This window comes from Phacochoerus africanus, chromosome 9 (genome assembly GCF_016906955.1).
Source record: "Phacochoerus africanus isolate WHEZ1 chromosome 9, ROS_Pafr_v1, whole genome shotgun sequence".
Taxonomy (NCBI): domain Eukaryota; kingdom Metazoa; phylum Chordata; class Mammalia; order Artiodactyla; family Suidae; genus Phacochoerus; species Phacochoerus africanus.
The window spans coordinates 49217106-49236308 of record NC_062552.1 but is presented as its reverse complement, the minus strand read 5'-3'; the positions used below and the strand labels follow the sequence as shown (position 1 = coordinate 49236308).

Genomic DNA, 19203 nt, shown 5'->3' with positions numbered 1-19203 from the left:
ATTTCCCCAGAGATATCTAGGACTTTGGAGGGAAGAGGAGGATCCCTTCAAGCAGGGAGCCTGGTTACTGGGCATCCTCCTCCCCTCTCCTTCCAACCAGAGAACCTTTACCTGGATCAGTTCTGTGTCACGGGCTTCCTCCTAAGGTTTTGTCTAACAGGCAGTTTATGGCATAGTGATTCAGTATTTTAATAGATTCTATGAAAGGATAAGGAAGATGTGAGAGGGAGTTCCCTTTGTGGCTCAGTGTGTTAAGAACCCAACTAGTATCCATGAGGATGCTGGTTCGATCCCTGGCCTCACTTAGTGGGTTAAGGACCCAGCGTTGCTGTGAGCTGTGGTGTAGGTCGCAGACATGGCTCAGATCTGGTGTTGCTATGGCTGTGGGCTTAGGCCAGCAGCTGAAGCTCCAATTCAACCCTTAGCCTGGGAACTTCCATGTGCCACAGCTGTGGGCTTAAAAAAAAATTGTGAAATATATATATATATATATATATATATATATATATATATATATATATTCCACACACTGGAATATTATTCAGCCATAAAATAGAATGAAATTCTAAGAGGCACAAACTATTATGTATAAAATAAGCTACAAGCATATGTTGTACAAACACAGAGACTAGAGCTAATATTTTATAATAACTATAGATGGAGTATAACCTTTAAAAATTATGAATCAGTATATTGTATGCCTGTAACTTAGTAATATTGTATGTCAACTATACTTCAGTAAATAAATAAAAAAATGAAATTCAACAATTTGCAATAATGTGGATGGACCTAGAGAGTATTGTGCTTAGTAAAGCAAGTCAGAAAAGGACATATACTCTATTTTATCACTTGTAACCTATAGATTCTTGACAAGTGTCAACCTTGGAAGTATATTGCTTGTTTAAAGAAAACCACACCTCCTCAGTGGAATCTCCCAGGAGGCAGAGAGACTGACAGCCCTCGTGGCCCCTTCTGTTCCCCCCCCGGGGTGGGGGGCGCTCATACTAAGAGAGCAAGCTGTCTTCTAAAACTCTCCTTTTTATTCCCTGTGGCTCAGTGGGTTAAGGATCCAGCATCATCACTGCACTAGCCTGTGTCACTGCTATGCAGCAGATTCGATCCCTGGCCCAGGAACTTCCCCATGCCACAGCCACAGCCAAAAAAATAATAATAATAATTTTTAAAATTAAAAATAAATATATAAACCCTCCTTCTTTCCCACAGATATCCCATATTATCAGAGAGATTCGCCAGTTTCAACAAACAGCCTACAAAATAGAGCACCAAGCAAAGGTAAGCCAGCAGCATTTGCAGTCCCTTCTGCTGTTTCCCCAGTGCTCTGGTTACTTGGCCTTTCTTCCTTCCTTTTTCCCTCTGCACCCAGCCACGCCCCCTCCCTGAACTCCCTGGGCCCTGCTCTCCCACTGCCTGTCTCCTGACCAGCCAGGAGTTCTCCCTCTTTAAAACTGGACTTGTGCTCATCTTACAGTTCCTGTCTGACTGACCTGCCGTGGAATGGTTTATGGTCATGTCTGGTCTCCCCCGAGGCAAGAGAGGCAGTGCTTACCACCCCTTTTTGAAACACTTGCTAGTTTCAAAATTCACAGATAGAGGAGTTCCCCTTGCGGCTTAATGGAAATGAGCCTGACTAGTATCCATGATGACGCAGGTTTGATCCGTGGCCTCACTCAGTGGGTTCAGGATCTGGTGTTGCCGTGAGCTGGGATGTAGGTCACAGACATAGCTCGGATCCAGCGTTGCTGTACTGTGGCATAGGCCGGCAGCTGCAGCTCCGATTTGACCCCTAGCCTGGTAACCTCCATAGGCTGCAGGTGTGGCCCTAAAAAGCAAAAAAAAAAGAAAAATTCACAGATAGGTCACACAGCGTAAAGTCCCTGGGCCACCAACTTCCCCTCCCAAAGCCACCACATCACCCATTTTTTGTGTGTATGCAAACACAGCAAAACTCTTTTTTAATCATAATATAGCATACTATACGGTGCTCAGCATCCTTCTTTTTCCCTTAATGACATACCTCGGAGGTCATTCTGATTGAGGCAGAATCACCCTCATTCTTACTTGCGGCTGTAGAAAAATTCATGTATTTATTCAGTCCTCTGTATCGATGGACAGTTAGGTTGTTTCAGTCTTTTGCTGCTACCGACAAGGCTGGGAAAAAACGCCTTACACATCCAGGAATCAGAGAGGGCTGAGAGCATGGGTCTAGGGGCCTGCATCTGTTGGGGCCCGGAGAGCCTCGGCTGGGCAAAGACCTAGGAGGAGGTATCCTGGTCAGGGAGTTGGGGACAGGCATTCGTGAGGTGGGAGGGCCCCTCTGAGAAGTGCAGAGACCCCAAGTGGTGGCTGTGAGTAGCATCAGACCAGCCTGAACCAAATGGGACTATGGGCTTCTAGAAGGATCTAGAACCTTGTCCTAAGGGCAGTGAGAAGCCCTGAAAGGAGCTTACAGAACTGGATCCATTTGCATTTTTAAAAGATGCTGGGGCTGTATGGAGGGTGGTTGGCATGTTAGTCTCATTTCACTCTTCAAACCCTGTGCCGTTAGCCACATTTCTTTTTTTATTTTTTTTATTTTTAGGGCCGCACCCATGGCATATGGAGGTTCCCAGGCTAGCAGTCTAATTGGAGCTACAGCTGCCAGTCTGCACCACAGCTACGGCATCGCCAGATCCGAGCTGCATCTGCAACCTACACCACAGCTTACGGCAATGCCGGATCCTTAACCCACTGAGCGAGGCCAGGGATCGAACCTGCAACCTCATGGTTCCTAGTCACATTCGTTTCCACTGCGCCACGACGGGAACTCCAAGCCCCATTTTACAGATAAAATAACTGACATTTGCTAATCCAGACTCCGATTACTCTGAATCCTGTGACTGTTTTCTCTGCCCAGAGATGCACTGACGTTCCATCCAGGCTTTTAACCTTCTCATTTGCAGTTCACAAAAAATATCTAGCTCCAGACAGATCCCCGAGCACACCAGGAAGCCAGACTCTTATGAGTTTTCCCTCCTACTTTCCTTAATGATAGATGTTCCCTTTAAGAATCTGTTCCCCAGCCATGTTCTGTGAGCTCACAATCTCTTTTATAGCTGACAACACAATAGTGAAGAAAAATCAGGGTCTTAACCTATCGTGCCACTTTTTCCTTGTGGTTCATTCATTCTCTCATTCAATGAGTATTTATTGAGCACCTACTGCATGCCAGGCGCTGTAACAGGCCTTGGGTCCCTTCTTAAACTTGCCCTTCAGCTCCAAGGCACAAGTAAATGTTACTGCGCTTCAGACTCCTTCCTTAATAGCTTTGCTGTGGTGGTATTTGCTGTCAGTCTCCTACTGAAGCAGAACAACTTTCTAGGGAAATTGGTCTTGAGCATACTTATCTCAGAGGAAACTAACTAACCAGTCTGCCATTTTCCGGAGTGTCTGGGAGGGTAGAAATGTTATACTCGAGAAACGGCTGCTCACCGAAAGCTACTAGCTAGAGAAAAAGGCCTCGTCTGTCTCACACGTCTGTGAGATCACCACATCTTTCTCAGTGGATGTGAATGAATCTTGACTGTGATATCTGAGGCCGTCTCCCTAGAGGTGCTGCATGGGAGCCACTAATCAGAGATTGTAATCATTTCATCTGTGACTCATGATCAGCACCCTAGACAGGCAGTTCTGTCCTTCGCTGTAGGGTAATTATCACGCAACCAAGACTGATTTTTCTCAAGCAGCCGTCAGCTAAATATGTAGTAAGAAATTTTTTTTTCCTTCTCTGCACTGGGTTTCTATTGGAGATGGTGTGCAGGGCTGGGGGGTGGGGGGGGGGAACCTTTGGTTCCAAACAACTGACACGTCAATGAGCCTCGGAAAGTTTTGGGGGGTTTTTTTGGCCATACCCATAGCATATGGAAGTTCCTGGGCCAGGGGTAGAATCTGAGCCACAGCTGCGGCAACACTGGATCCTTTAACCCATTGCGCCAGGCCAGGGATTCAACCTGAGCCTCTGCAGCCACCAGAGCCACTGTAGTCGGATTCTTCTTCCCCCACCCCCCACCGCGGCGTATGGAGCTTTCACCCAGAGATCAGATCAGAGCCGCAGCCTTGAACTAAGCCACAGGTATGGCAATGCCAGATCCTTTACCCACTGTGCTAGGCCAGGGGTTGAACCCATGTCCCAGTGCTTCCAAGATGCTGCTGATCCTGTTGCGCCACAATGGGAGCTCTTATAGTTGCATTCTTAACCCACTGTGCCATAGCAAGAACTCCTGGAAAGATTCTTTCTGAAGCAGGGGTGGGAAGAATGAAGGGGTGGCGTGGGGCCTGGGGTCTGCCTGTGAGCTTTGGACTCTGATCTTTCATGGCATATTTAATGTGCAGGAACCCAGCAACACACTTGGGAGCAATGCAAAGTGAAGTGGGGAGGGAGGAGGAACAAGAATAGTGTAATCCACACAGTGAATCTTCTAATTTTCCTAAGATTGCCCTGGAGTGAGCCTCAAAGAATCTACACATGTATGTGTAACTGGGTCACCTTGCTGTACAGTAGAAAATTGACAGAACACTGTAAACCAGCTATAATGAAAAAAAATAAAAATCATTATATTTAAAAAAAAAAAAGGAGGCTCTTTACTTACATGGCCTCAGTTTCCACTCGCTTCTCTTGGGTATCTCTCAGTGCTGTGTAATCCTGATGTTTAAGTACATTTTTCCAACATACAGAAATATTGCAATTGTGAACCCCTATACATCCACCACCCAGATTCTACAGTTGACATTTTTTTTTTTAGCCTTGCCCACGGCATGTGGGCATTCTCAGGCCAGGGACTGAACTGGCCCAACAGCAATGACCCAAGCTGCAGCAGTGACAACACTGGATCCTTAACTGCTAGGCTACCAGGGAGCTCCTTACAACTGACATTTTAGGTTTATAGATAGAGATGATTTTTTAATATGAGCCCAAAATATTTCATTTAACATACAACCAAAGCAACGGTGGTCAAGAGTAATTTTGATCAGATGTGATTTCATATTCCTGTGAAGACAAATACTAAGATAATACCGGAGTTGCATTATGGCTCATCTGGTTAAGAACTCAATTAGTATCTGTGAGGATGAGGCTTGGATCCCTGGCCTCGTTCAGTGGGTTAAGGATCTGGCCTTGCCAGGAGCTGCTGGTGTAGGTCACAGACACAGCTCAGATCTGGCGTTGCTGTAACTGTGGCGTAGTTCTATAGCTATAATTCTGATTCAACCCCCTAGCCCAGGAAGATGAATAGCAGGTGTGGCCCCAAAAAGAAAAAGGAAAAAAAAGGATAATATTAAAATATTAAGAAAAATAATAAAAGACACAACACTGCTTGATGCATGTTTCCCTCATCTGCGAGCCTGATGCCACTCACCTCCACGACAGCACCAGGTTCCCGGGGGGTACCCGCCATCCGCATAGTATTATGGAGGTCCCATAGCCCTGCCATTCCTTTTCATCTTTTCCTTTCCTTTTCTCAGGTAACCCAGTATTTACTGGACCAGTCTTTTGTAATGGATGAAGAAAGCCTCTACGAGTCTTCTCTCCGAATAGAACCAAAACTCCCCACCTGAAGCTGTACCCGGCCCAGCTCCAGCCGCTCCCACGGACACGTGCTCTATGATATTGTATATATTCGTTTGGTTTCTCTGGATTTTCTTCTTTAGTATGTGCTTCTCCAAGAATACGAATCCGTTCTCGTTCTTAGATTCCTGTAGAACCAGAATATGAATTTCTGCAGCGTTTAAGACTTGGCCCACCCCCACCCCCACCTCCCACCCCTCGTCTCCCGCAGTGCCTGGTTTCTTTTCAACAGACTCTACTCTAGGTCTGTCCTTCCCAGCCCCTCCCTCTTCTCGGAAGGGACAACAGAACCCGTGCATTGACGAACCTTAGGCACCAGTCCTGCTTCTGTCCGTCCCCAGCCCAGGGCGCTGGGTTGAGTTGGCCACTCACCATCCTCCGGCATGTTCCATGTAGTTGTTCTAACTGGGTGGGGGGTGGGAGGGAGGCAGGGGGTGGGGGTGGGAGGGGACCATACCCTGAAGTCCAGTCACCGACCAATCTTCCCGCTGATGGTGATGCCAATTTCCAAAGCAGCTTTTTCAGCCGAAATCACAGGTCTCAAAACTCCGTGTCTCCCAGTGACCCGGAGGGAAGGGAGCCCTGACCGCTGAGAACCACGCCCCGCGACACCAACGCCGCCACCTCGTTCGGGCACCACGTCGCTCCTCCTCGCTCTAGGAATAATACCAGGTAGCATGACTAGCAGTCTCAATAACACTGGACGAGGCCCTGGACCCCTCCTGAGGAAAAAAAAGAGACTCACAACACAAAGTCACGTCTACTTCTGCCGACCGCCGCCCAGCATTCACTGCAAGTCGGGAACACACAAAAGATGTCACTTTTCCTCTTTGATCCGCCTAACGGTCCCTACAAGCTTACGTTGAGATGCTCCAAGTCTGTATGCCTTGTGACAGTAGTCCCACACTGTAGAATTAGGAAATCAATAACCAAGTGTTTTTATTGCATATACTGTAGTCCTGTCTAAATGCCTTCTAGCAGGAATATAGTACTGTAGTGCTTATTCTGTGAATACTACCATCTATTTTTTACATTGTACAGGATAGAAAACACAGGTTAACTCTGAAGTGGCAGGCATGCTCCACTCCGACAAACAGACAACTTTTGCTGTAAGCAATACCTAGTGGTATGAGAATTCTCTTTCAAGTCCTACAATATTTCAACTTACAGCTTGTTTGGAAAAAAAAAAAAAAAGAGATTTCCATTTTTGTAAAAATATATGTTTCCTGATTACCTCTTGCTAATAAATCTATTCTATCTCAGGGTGAACAGTGGCATTTTGCTGGGTTTCATTTATGCATTCAAAGGATGTTTGATGAGCCTTATCAGGCCCTGGGCTCAGACCAAAGATTTGGAGTGATAAGGGCACCGTCCCCGCTTTGGGGGAACTCAGAGTCTAATGAGGAAGACTGTGGCTGTTTTCTATTGCAGCAGAAACAAATCACTCCACAACTTAACGGCTCAAACGAATCTTTCACAGTGTGTTGACTGGGCTCAGCGGATGGTTCTTACTCAGGGTCCCTTGTGAGGTGGCAGTCATAAAGCAGCCTGGGATGGAGTCATTTGTAAGGCTCCAAGACAGTGCTCTCATGTGGCTGGAAGCTGATGTCAGCTGGGAGCTGGGCTGGGGCTGTCGACTGGAGCATCCCTGCGTGGCCTCTCCACGTGGCTTGAGCTTCTCGCAGTGTGGCAGCTGGTTCCAAAAAGCAGCCTTCCAAGAGACTCAGGCAGAAGCTGCAAGGCTTCTTCTGCCCTAGCCCCAGAATTCCCACCCACAGCATTCTCTTGGTCAAGCACATCACCAAGGCCAGCCTGGTCTCCAGCGGAAGGCGATCCAGTTCCTCCTCTCGATGGGAAGAGGTGCCAAGACTGTGCAGCCATCTTTAAGTTTCTAGAGCCAGAGACCACTGGAGCTGCACTGTCACAGGATGTGCAGGAAGTGCCTTGGGGACACCAAGGAGAAAAGGACACTATGGTGGCAGAGGGGAGGGGTTTGGAAAAAGCTCCACTTAGATATGAGAGGCTGCAAGATAAGGAAGGATGATTTGCCAGGCTGGGCAGCGGAACCAGCAGAAGCCCAGAAGCATGAACGGATATGCTGGCTCAGGAAAAAGCATGCGTCTCGTTGGGCAAAGCAGTCAAGGGACGATGGAGAAAAGTAAGCCAGAGGAAGCGGGGGGGAGGGGCGCGGAGGGAAGGATTCCCAAAGAGGAGGGCAGCCCCAGGGCCAGAGCCAAGGAAGGCCACCACCCCAAGCCTCGGGGGAGGACAGAGGAAGATGAGCAGATGTGCACGGAGGAGGAAGAGTCTGAGCACTGCCCCCAGAGAAGGCGCCCTGGGTCCACCCCAGACGCCTCCTCACAATCACCCATCAGTGGGGGAGCCCAGGACCTGCCCCTCACTCACAAGCATGAGGCCCTGCTGGGAGATGAGACCCAGTTGCAGAACTTCCTGGGACCTGCAGCCAGCAGCCTCTGTAACTGCTTTTCTGTTTGCTTCAGACACCGAACAGCAATGAAGTTTGCTGACACCTGTGAGCGGCTACAAGCTGCTACACGTGAGGTGATTCGCCCGTGGCCAGTGCTTGATAGCCATTAGCTGTTCGTTCCTTCATGAACTATGTGTAGAGCTCTTTCTTTATTTCAGATCATCTTGGGCACTGCCAACTTCATAATAAACAACTAAGTCGAGGTCCCTGCCCTCATGAGGCTTCCATTCTGGTGGGCAGTAGGCAGTGGACAATTTTTTTTAAATAGCCAGGGCAGGGTGACAAGGACCACAAGCACAATCAAGCGGGGCAGTGCTAAGGCTGCCCAAGGCTGGGACATCTGACCTGCAATCTGGATGCCGTGTTCAAGAGGCCGTGATGTCAGCACTCACCTGTGTACAGCTACTCATGGTCTGGGTCGGTGTGAGGCACTGGGCATTTCTCTGAGGCTTTTTCAGGGCCAGGATTAGGGTGAGACAAGAGAAATACCCCCCTCAGGTGTGAAATATAAGGAGCTGCCCCCCAAAACTAATAATACAGATAACACTCTAATGCAATATTTTTTAGATGTCAAAATTAACATGAAAAATCAGAGTTCCCTGGTGGCCTAGTATGTTAAGGATCCAGCATAGTCACTGCTGTGGCTCTGGTCATTGTTGTGGCATGGGTTCCATATGCCATGAGTACAGCCAAAAAAAAAGAGAGATAAGTAAAGTCACGAAAAAAATTAATGTGAAAATCCATGAAGAACAGGGAGTTCCCACTGTGGCTCAGTAGGTTATGAACCCAATTGATATCCATAGGGATGCAGGTTCTATCCCTGGCCCCACTCAGTGGGTTAAGGATCAGGCGTTGCCCTGAGCTGTGGTGTTGGTGGCAGATGAGGCTTGGATCCTGTGTTGCTGTGGCTGTGGTGTAGGCCGGCAACTGCCGCTCCAATTCAAGCCATAGCCTTGGAGCTTCCTAAAAAGAAGAAAATGAAAAAAAAAAATCCATGAAGGACAAAATATCCAATTTTTCATAAAGGCGGGACCAGTATTACTGATTTTTCCTTTTGCCCTAGGCTCCCTCCAGGGCAGTTCAGCGAGGCATCAGGCCCTTTTTCCCACTGAAGTGTAGGATGGCAGCTCTAGTTTGAGAAAGGAAATAGCATTGCTCCAGGCTAGGACCTCATTTGAGGGGAGGGGCCAGGACCTTGGTTACCTTCTCCGCTGGTTTGTGTTTGGTTTGGGAGGTTGTCTCTGGGCCCCAGCTCCATGAAGGAGCTTTTTAAAGGCCAGGACATTGGAGAAAGATTACACCTGGTCCACCAGCATCCTTTGGTGTAAGTGGGTTTCACAATGGCAGGTGACGTGGCCTCTTGGCATCTGGCTGCCCCCTCACCAGCCCTTTGCTGTCACCCTGTGTCTGAGGCTGATGGGCTCCTTCCTAGTAGCAGCCCTGCCCGAGACCTCGCTGGCTGCTGGGGAAGGAGTGTCTGGAGAGGTGGGTTGTTGTTGTCTCAGGAGGATTGAGACCCACCTGGCCTCCAAGCATTTACCGAGTGCCAGGGCATGCATGCCTCAGGAGCCAGCATCCACCCCGCTCCTGACCTCCTAACGCTGCGACCTAGCTGAAGAGGAAACATCAGCAAATAACCCTCGGGTTTCTAACTCCAGCTCACACCTCCCTCCAGGCTCCTTGTAACCAACTCCCTGGAGGCTGTCTCCACCTGCATGCGTCACACCACTGGACCAAACTGGCCTCATCAACTTCCCCACCACACCTGGGCCTCCTCAGCACCCCCACCAAGTTGTGCAAGCCAGAAACCCGGAGGTCACCCTCGACACCCACCTCAAAGGGTGACCTGATCCAGTCAACGTTCACCTCCTAATTATCTTCCCAGCCAGTCCACAGCTCTCATAGCCTCCGCCGCCACCCTGGGTGAGCAGCTCTCACATACAACTGGGGTTATAGAGGCGATTAGCTGCCACATGGTCTATGTGCGCGAGGTTCTGGCAGTGGGCTCAACTAGATGCCAACACACTGAAAATGTGTGCTCCATGCTGGAAAATACAGATTTGGTAGGAACAGGTGCTCTCTTCACTACAGGGGCAATGCAGCCCCTAGCCATCTCGGCTGATCACTGTATGTGAACAAGAGGCTCTAGTCCTCTATTTGCAAAGTGGATACCGAACATTCAGGGACCTCAGGAACCTCTCCATACTCTTAAAAACTACTGAGGACTCCCCATGGAGTTCCTGTCGTGGCTCAGTGGCTAACAAATCCGACTAGGAACCATGAGGTTGTGGGTTCGATCCCTGGCCTCACTCAGTGGGTTAAGAATCCGGCATTGCTGTGGCTGTGGTGTAGGCCAGCGGCTACAGCTCTGATTAGACCCCTAGCCTGGGAACCTCCATATGCTTCGGGTGCGGCCCTAAAAAAAAAAAAAGAAAGAAAAAACTATTGAGGACTCCCCTAAGGAAAAAAAAAAACACCATAAGTGTGTTATATCAGTATAATATAATTGTGTTACTGATTATTTTGTTTGAAACTAAAACTTCAGGAAAGTTTTTAAATCATTTATTCATTTAAAAACAACAGTAACACCAGAAATTTCACTTCTGGGGATATACCCAAAAGAATTGAAAGCAGGGTCTCGAAGACATAACTGTATACCCATTTTCAGAGCAGCATTATTCACAATAACCAAAATGTGTGGTCGATTCAAGTGTACATGGTATATACACCCAATGAAATGATATTCAGCTTTTAAAAGAAAGAACAAAAGAGAGAGAGAGAAGAAAGAGAAAGAAAGAAGGAAGGAAGGAGGAAAGGGAGGAAGGAAGGGTCGAATGGTTAAGATGGTAAATTTGTGTTGTGTGTCTTTACAATTAAAAAAATTTTAGGATCTCCCGCTGTGACACAATGGGATCGGCAGCATCTTGGGAACACTGGGATGAAGGTTCAAACCCCAGCCCGGCACTGCAGGTTAAGGATGCAACATTGCCACAGCTTCGGCTCAGATCTGATCCCTGGCCTGGGAGCTCCATATGCCATGGGGCAGCCAAAAATGGGAAAAAAAATTTAAACAACGATAACAAACCAATTAGGTATTGACATAAATAACCTATTTTAATGAAAAGCTACTGAATTTTCAAAAGTGAAAACAATTTAATGAAGAAAATGGCATCACTTTTTGTTTCACAAATCTCAGTGTCAGTCTCAGTGTCTGGCGTGAGCCAGTTGGACCCCCTATCTGCTTCTGCATGAGCATTTGGAAAACTCTACTTCACATTCGTGAGAGGATAAGAGTGAAAAGGGCAAAAGCTGTCTTAGTATTACTCTAATAGTAATTTCAACCTCACAACCCCCTTTTGAAAACCACTTTAGACCAGGCCACTATTGTCCTTTGACTGGATTTGCGTCAGCTTGCCATCTCAACAACCTCAACTTCCTACGTCCTCTTTTGGCATTTATCCTTCCTCTAATCCATTTTCCTGCTATGACCAAAGTGATCTTTTCTGACAAAGATCTGGTCATATCATCCCTCTTAGAATTCCCTTAGGGCATCACCCGCAGCTCTCAGGATGAAGTAGGGGATTATCAGTGTGACATCCAAAGCTCCACACCTTGGAGTTCCTGTTGCAGTTCAGTGGATTAAGAATTCGACATAGTATCCCTGAGGGGTAGGTTCGATCCCTGGCCTCACTCAGTGGGTTAAGGATCCAGTGTAGGTCTTGGATGCGGCTCGGATATGGCGTTGCTGTGGCTGTAGTGTAGGCCAGCAGCTGCAGCTCCGCTTTGACCCCTGGCCTGGGAAATTTCATGTGCCCACACGTGCAGCCCTTATTATAGAAAAAAATAAAAGCCCCACACCATCTCTTCCCTGCCTACCTCCTGTCCCCATTGCTTTCTGGGCTCTGGTTGCACTGTTTCCAACCAAGTTTTTTCCACCTGGGGACCTCTGCATATGCTGCTTCCTCTTTTTTTCTGAGGCCACACTTACCCCTTGTTCAGATCTCAACCTCTCCAGAGAAATATTTGAAGACAACATCCCCGTCTTACATTCTCATGCCTTTCATTTCTTTTCATTGCATAATGTGTTACTTAACTCCTGTCCTTGCCCGCTAAAGCGTAAACTGCACGAGAACAAACACATGGCTCATTCATCCATTACTGCCTCACACAGATCCTGGTGCAAAGTAAAATTCTACGGTGAATATTTGTTGAATAAATGAACATTTTGCTATTTAAAATGTGCACTCTGGGACTTCCCGTCGTGGCTCAGCAGTTAACGAACCCAACTACTATCCATGAGGACAAGGCTTTGATCCCTGGCCCTGCTCAGTGGGTTAAGAATCTGGCGTTGCCGTGAGCTAGTGTAGGGCGCAGACGGGGCTCAGATCTGGTGTTGCTGTGGCTGTGGTGTAGGATGGCAGCTGTAGCTCCAATTCACCTCTAACCTGGGAACCTCATATGCCACGGGTGCGGACCTAACATAGACACCAAAAAAAGACCTGTGTCACTTTCCTTCCATGAGACTCCATATGGGCATGGGGTGGCCTGCCTCAGCTGGTGTCTCCTGAGGCTCCCAGCACCACACCTAACCCATGAGAGAATCTGATTCAGAGAGGAGCTGCCAGAAAAAGGGAGTGAAAGGAAAAAATAGATTCAGCGGATTTCATCAAAATTAAAAATTTTTGTGCAACAAAGCACATCCTCAGGAAAGTTAAAAGGCAACTTACATAATGGGACAGAATCTTTTTGCAAGTCATATATCTGATGAGTTTAGTGTCCAGCATATATAAAGAACTCGTTCAACTCAAAAGCAAGAAGATAACAAATCAATTTAAAAATGAGCAAAGGACTTGACATTTCTCCAAAGAAGATATGCAAATGGCCAATAAGCACATGAAAAGATGTTAAACAACATTGGTCCTTAAGAAAATGCAAATCAAAAACCACAGTAAGGAAGTTCCCTTCGTGGCACAGCAGAAGGGAATCCGACTAGTATCCATGAGGATGTGGGTTCGATCCCTGGCCTTGCTCAGTGGGTTGCCAGCAATGCCATGAGCTGTGGTGTATGTCGCAGACATGGCTCGGATCCCGAGTTACTGTGGCTGTGGCGTAGGCTGGCAGCAGTAGCTCTGATTTGACCCCCAGCCTGGGAAATTCCACATGCCTTGAGTGAGGCCCTAAAAGGCAAAAAAAAAAAAAAAAAAAAAGATACTACTTCACACCCACAAATGTGGCAATGATAAAAAACAAAACAAAAACAAAATGGAAAATAACAAGTCTCTGCAAGAGAAATAGGAATCTTCATAAAATGGTAGAGCAACTGTGGAAAACAGTCTGGCAATTCCTCAAAAATTTAAACATAGAATCACCAGGGAGTTGCCTCGTGCTCTAGCGATTAAGGATCTGGTGTTGTCGCTGCTGTGGCTCAGGTTCCATCCCTGGTCCAGGAACTTCTGCATGCCACAGGTGCGGCCAAAAAAAAATAACCAGTATAGAATCACCATATAATCCACTCATTTCCCTCCTAGTATATACCCAAGGGAAATAAAAACATATGTGTGTCCACACAGAAACTTGTATGTGAATATTTACAGCAGCATTATTCAAAATAGCCAAAAGATGAAGACAACCCAAATATCTATCAAGAGATAAATGGATAAACACAATAAGGGAATATTATTCAGACTTAAAGAGGAGTAAAAAACTGATACAGGCTACATCTTGAATGAATCTTGAAAACATTATGCTAAGTGAAAGGAGCCAGACACAGAAAGTCACATAGTATATGATTCCTTTTATTTTATATTTTAAATGATTTTTATTTTTTCCATTATAGCTGGTTTACAGAGTTGTGTCAGTTTTCTACAGTACAGCAAGGTGACCCAGTCACACATACACATATACATTCTTTTTCTCACGTTATCCTCCCATGCTCCATCATAAGAGACTAGATAGAGTTCCCAGTGCTATACAACAGGATCTCATTGCTTATCCATTCCAAAGGCAATAGTTTGCATCTCCAAACTCCCAGTCCATCCCAGTCCATCCCCCTCCCCCTTCGCAACAAGTCTGTTCTCTAAGTCCATGAGTTTCTTTTCCATGGAAAGGTTCATTTGTGTCGTATATTAGATTCCAGATATAAGTGATATCATATGGTATTTGTCTTTCTCTTTTATATAAAGCATTCAGAACAGACAAAATCAGAGACAGAAAGCAAGTTCATCTTTGCCAGGGGTTGGGGATGGAGGGAAGGAGGGGGCGTTAATTGCTGTGTGTGGGCAGTTCTTTAGGGGATGATAAAAAATAAATAAATAAATAAAAAACCTTTGAAACTGGTTGTACAATGTTGTGAAAGCACTAAATGCCTCTGAATTATACACTGTGAAATGGTTAATTTGGAGTTCCCTAATGGCCTAGTAGTTAAGGATCTGGCGTTGTCACTGCTGTGGCTCAGGTCATTGTGGTGGTGTGCATTCAATTCCTGGCCTAGGAATTTCTTCAGGCTGCTGGCATGGCCAAAAAAAAGAGGGGGGTGGGGAATTGAAGTGGAGACTCCCCTAGCCAGATTTTTTTTTTAAGAAAAGAAAAAAAAAGGTAAGGAAGAACTGAATGTAACTGTTCATTAAAAAATACTCCAGGAGTTCCTGCTGTAGTGCAGTGGGTTAAAGGATCCTGCATTGCTGCAGCTGTGGTGCAGGTCACAGCTGGGGCTCAGACTCAATCTCAGCAACTTCCATAGGCCACAAGTGCAGGCATAAAAATTTTTTTTTGAAAAAGTACTCTAGATGTGATCAGAAATTACATATATCAGTGAATGGGTTAACTCTGAATTGCACACTTTAAAATGGTTACTTGTATACTATATAGATTTGACATCATTAAAAAAACCAGTAAGAAAAGACAGGGGGCAGGGGACTGACCACAGGGATCTTCTCAGAGGAAATCTCCTAAACTGGGCCTTGAAGGAACAGAAACTCAAAATCCCTGGCTGAGGGACGGAGGTGCATGGGTGTCTCTGATGAGCGACAGTCTGAGAGATGGCTGAGCAGGTTTGGTGAGGAGCTCAGGGAGAGTGGGGACCAGGCAAGTGGCAGGTGGGAGGGGCCTGCCAGGGTGCCCAAGTGGCTGGCCGGGGAGTCATCCAGAGGTACCAGAGCCAGGCTTGAGGAGGAAATTATAAGACTCCCCTCTGCCCCAACCTGATTCTATTTTCCTTTCGTCAGCCCCTTATCTCCCTTATCACAGCCTATGCAATAATGTTTGTTTACTGTGCAATTATTACCCACACTCAGATCAAGTGACTCATGGCCCAGGAACAGCCCAGGCTCATCTCTCATTGCCAGGAAAGGAAGCCAGGAATATCCTGCTCACACAGGCCAGGGTCCGGGCAAACCAGCTACTCCTCTCCAGTCACTGCCTCTTCCAGGCCTGGAGCCTCCCCACAGCCCCAGCTGCTAACATTCTCTCCAAGCCTCATGCCCACCCCCAAACCCCCTGTTCCCCTCGGGAGCCTCATCAGGAAGGGAGTACAGCACATCCAAACCTTTCTCAGCAGGGACCTGAAGCCCTGCAAATATCACCTTTAATACCACCAGGGTTTTACCATCTGACTCAGAATAAGTAGTAACAACACCTGCGACTGCTATAGTAAAAAAGAAAATATATATATATATATATATATATATATAGTACAAAAAAATTATAATTTTTTTCTTTTTGGCCATGCCCCCCAGCATGTGGATGTTCCCTGGGCAGGAATCAAACCCACGCCACAGCAGCGACCCAAGCTCCTGCAATGACAACACCAGATCCTTAACCCAATGCACCACTGGAGAACTCCTGCTACTGCTATTATTTATGCCAAGCTTGCAGCGTGTCAGGCTCTGTGCCTGAGCTCCTGGGTGTTTTTACTTCTATCTCACAGAGGAGGGTAAGATACAGGAAAAACCTGATTTTCAAAATATTTAACCACCTGTGTGGCATGAGTACTGACAACGCAGACTGATGGCCAAATGAGTGCAGACTGAAAATCAATAAGCTCTGGCGGACACTCTCTAAAACTGTACAGGGTAAAGCATAACAGTAACACACATGATTAATTCAGGAGTTCAGGAAGAGGAATTTTCTGTGGAGGTGAGAGGACAAGGCAGGAGGAAAGGGATAGAAGTGATGCTGTGCCCAGGATGAGAAGCTCACCTGTGGACTGGTGAGGAGTGCACTGATGGAAGACACTGCCAGCAGTATAGGGATATATCATAAAAGGTCTTAAGTGAAAGCAAAGGAGTATAGGCAGTGAGAATTTGTGAGCAACAAGTGATTGAAGGAGACCCTGGAAGCAGACATGCTCTGGGCTCCAGGCCCTGGGATGCCGCCTCCCCCAGACACAGGAATGAAGCCAACTGGACAGGGATCAGCTCCCACTGCACAGGAGTATGGGGGTTTACAGAAAAGTCCAGAAACTGGTGTCCGATCACAGGGCCAGGACAAGGGTGAAAGAAGTGAGCTATACCCCTCAGGGGCAAAATGTAAGAAAGTGACAAAAAAACCTCAGTAGTCAAGATAAATAATATTTTAATGCACTATTTTTAAATATCAAAAATTAAAAAATCCATGATGAACAAAATATCACCTTTTAATAAATAAAACAATGACAGGATCAGATCCTACACTTGTACAACATAACCTAACTGCATTCACCCCAATCCTGGCCACGATGAAACACAGGTTCTGGACTTTTCTGCAAATCTTCACACTTCTTTGGCTGTGACTGCAGCATCTTTGGGGCTTAACCAAGACTGCAGTGATTCACATGTTCCCTGACTTCCTAGGGGAAAAACAATGCCTCCTCGTGCAGTTGGAGGGCATTTTCAGGTGGACTTTTCTGACTCACAGCAAGAGAAATAACCAAAATGGCTAAGCAGGATGTCTCCTCACCAGCAATGGAACATGCAGGAAGTCCAAGTTCATATAACAATCCCACTGAATTTGCTCTTTGATGCAGACTTATACTCCTTCAGTCATTACCTTTCCCACTCTACAAACTCTCTGGTCTTTCATCTCTCCATGGATCCATTGTTCCACCCATCCATCTACCCATCCATCCCTCCATCCTCCAGTCCATCTATCCATCTATCCATTCATTCTTCCTTTTTTCCAACCAACTATCCATTTAGTCTTTCAGCCAGAAGGCCATTTTCCCATATATCTATCCATCCCTACTTCTATTCATTCATCCATACATGCATCCCTACAGTCTGTCATCCAACCAAACTACTTAACTAATCCTCTGCTCACCTACTATGTAAAACCCAGCATGTGGGCGTGAAAAGAACTCTTATCACTTACCAACAGACCCATTTAATGTCTCTAAATCTAATTTCCTTATCTAGAAAGTGGGTGTACTATTACATTTAAAAAGGTAAGCAATGATGTCTTATTGTATAGCACAGGGAACTATATCCAATCTCTTGGGATAGAACGTGATGGGAGATAATATGAGAAAAATACATATATATATGTATGACCGGGTCACTTCGCAGAAATTGGCACAACACTGTAAACCAACAGTGTTTTTACTTTAACTAAAAAAAATTTATTTATTTATTTATTTATTTATTTTTATTTTCCCACTGTACAGCAAGGGGGTCAGATTATCCTTACATGTATACATTACAATTACATTTTTCCCCCAGCCTTTCTTCTGTTGCAACATGAGTATCTAGACAAAGTTCTCAATGCTATTCAGCAGGATCTCCTTGTAAATCTATTCTAAGCTGTGTCTGATAAGCCCAAGCTCCCGATTTTTAAAGTGTGTGTGCGTGTGTGTTCTCAAAGAAGCTTTGCAGGCTTGTTATGAGCATTAAAAAACAAAATCCATGTAAATGGTGGTTATGATACTAGATTGTTATGGCAATTATGATTATAATATGCTAGAGCTAGAGGGCAGAAATAAATCTGGTAAGGGTCCAGGATGTGACTCTGACAGGTGTTCTGGAAAATCAGTAAACCCGTAGCTAAGACCTGGGGAGAGGATAAAGTTCTGCAGGGCAGAGGGGAATGACCAGCAGATGTGGCCTAAAGAAAAAGGATGAATGGAGGTGGAGTGGGAACAATTCTAGAACAGTAAGCAGGAGGCATTCTGCATCCGGGCAATGACTGCAGAGTCCAGGAGCTGTGGCTGCACGGATGCCTGATCCCTGATGACACCTCAGGGAATTCTAGGCCCCGACAGTCAGGAAGGCAGGTGGGCCTCAGGGCTCGCTTTCATTCTCCTGCTCCCACAGAGAAGATGCCTTTTTTTTTCTTTTTTTTTTTTTTGTCTTCTTGTCTTTTTTTAGGGCCACACCTGCAGCATATGGAGGTTCCCTGGCTAGGGGTCTAATCAGAACTGTAGCTGCCAACATGCACCACAGCCACAGCAATGCCAGATCCGAGCAGTGTCTGTGACCTACACCAGAGCTCACAGCAATGCTGGCTCCTTACCCCACTGAGCGAGGCCAGGGATTGAACCGAGTCTTCATGGATGCTAGTCAGGTTCGCTAACTGCTGAGCCACGGCAGGAACTCCAGAAGATGCCTACTCTTGAGGAGAACTCTGAATTCAGTTGGCCAGGGATTCAAACCTCAGATCTCTTACTTATGTCGACAAAAAATTAATCAGTTGATCTAAGAAAGAATTGGAAAATCTTATTTGAGCCAAATTTGAGGATTATAACCCGGGAAGAGCAACTCAGAAGGTTCTGAGAACTGTTCTGCCAGTTAAAAATCAAGGCACAGCTACAGAAGTTTTTTTGAGACAGAGGGCTGTAAGTGATGTATTACTGACCGTTTACATAATCCAGATCTAAGTGTCATCTTTTTTTTTTTTTTTTTTTTCATTTTAGGGCAGTACCCAAGGCGTGTGCAGGTTCCCGGGGATAGGGGTAAAATCAGAGCTGTAGCCACTGGCCTACATCACAGCCACAGCAATGCCAGATCCAAGCTGTATCTGCAACCTACACCACAGCACAGGGCAATGCCAACCCTTAACCAACTGAGCCAGGCCAGGGATGGAACCTGCGTCCTCATGAAGACTAGTCAGATTCATTTCCACTGAG

The 19203-nt window shown here is 46.2% G+C and overlaps 1 protein-coding gene across 1 annotated transcript in view; it reads left to right on the top strand.

Annotated features, from left to right (window-relative positions):
• Positions 1 to 5745, top strand: part of RASGRF1 (Ras protein specific guanine nucleotide releasing factor 1) — a 123085-nt gene extending 117340 nt beyond the window's left edge. Inside the window, exons 26-27 of the mRNA XM_047797156.1 lie at positions 1225 to 1293; positions 5518 to 5745. Of these exons, the coding sequence (XP_047653112.1) occupies positions 1225 to 1293; positions 5518 to 5610 (162 nt within the window). The 3' untranslated portion in view covers positions 5611 to 5745. The remainder of the gene's footprint in view (positions 1 to 1224; positions 1294 to 5517) is intronic.
• The last annotated feature ends 13458 nt before the right edge of the window (positions 5746 to 19203 follow it).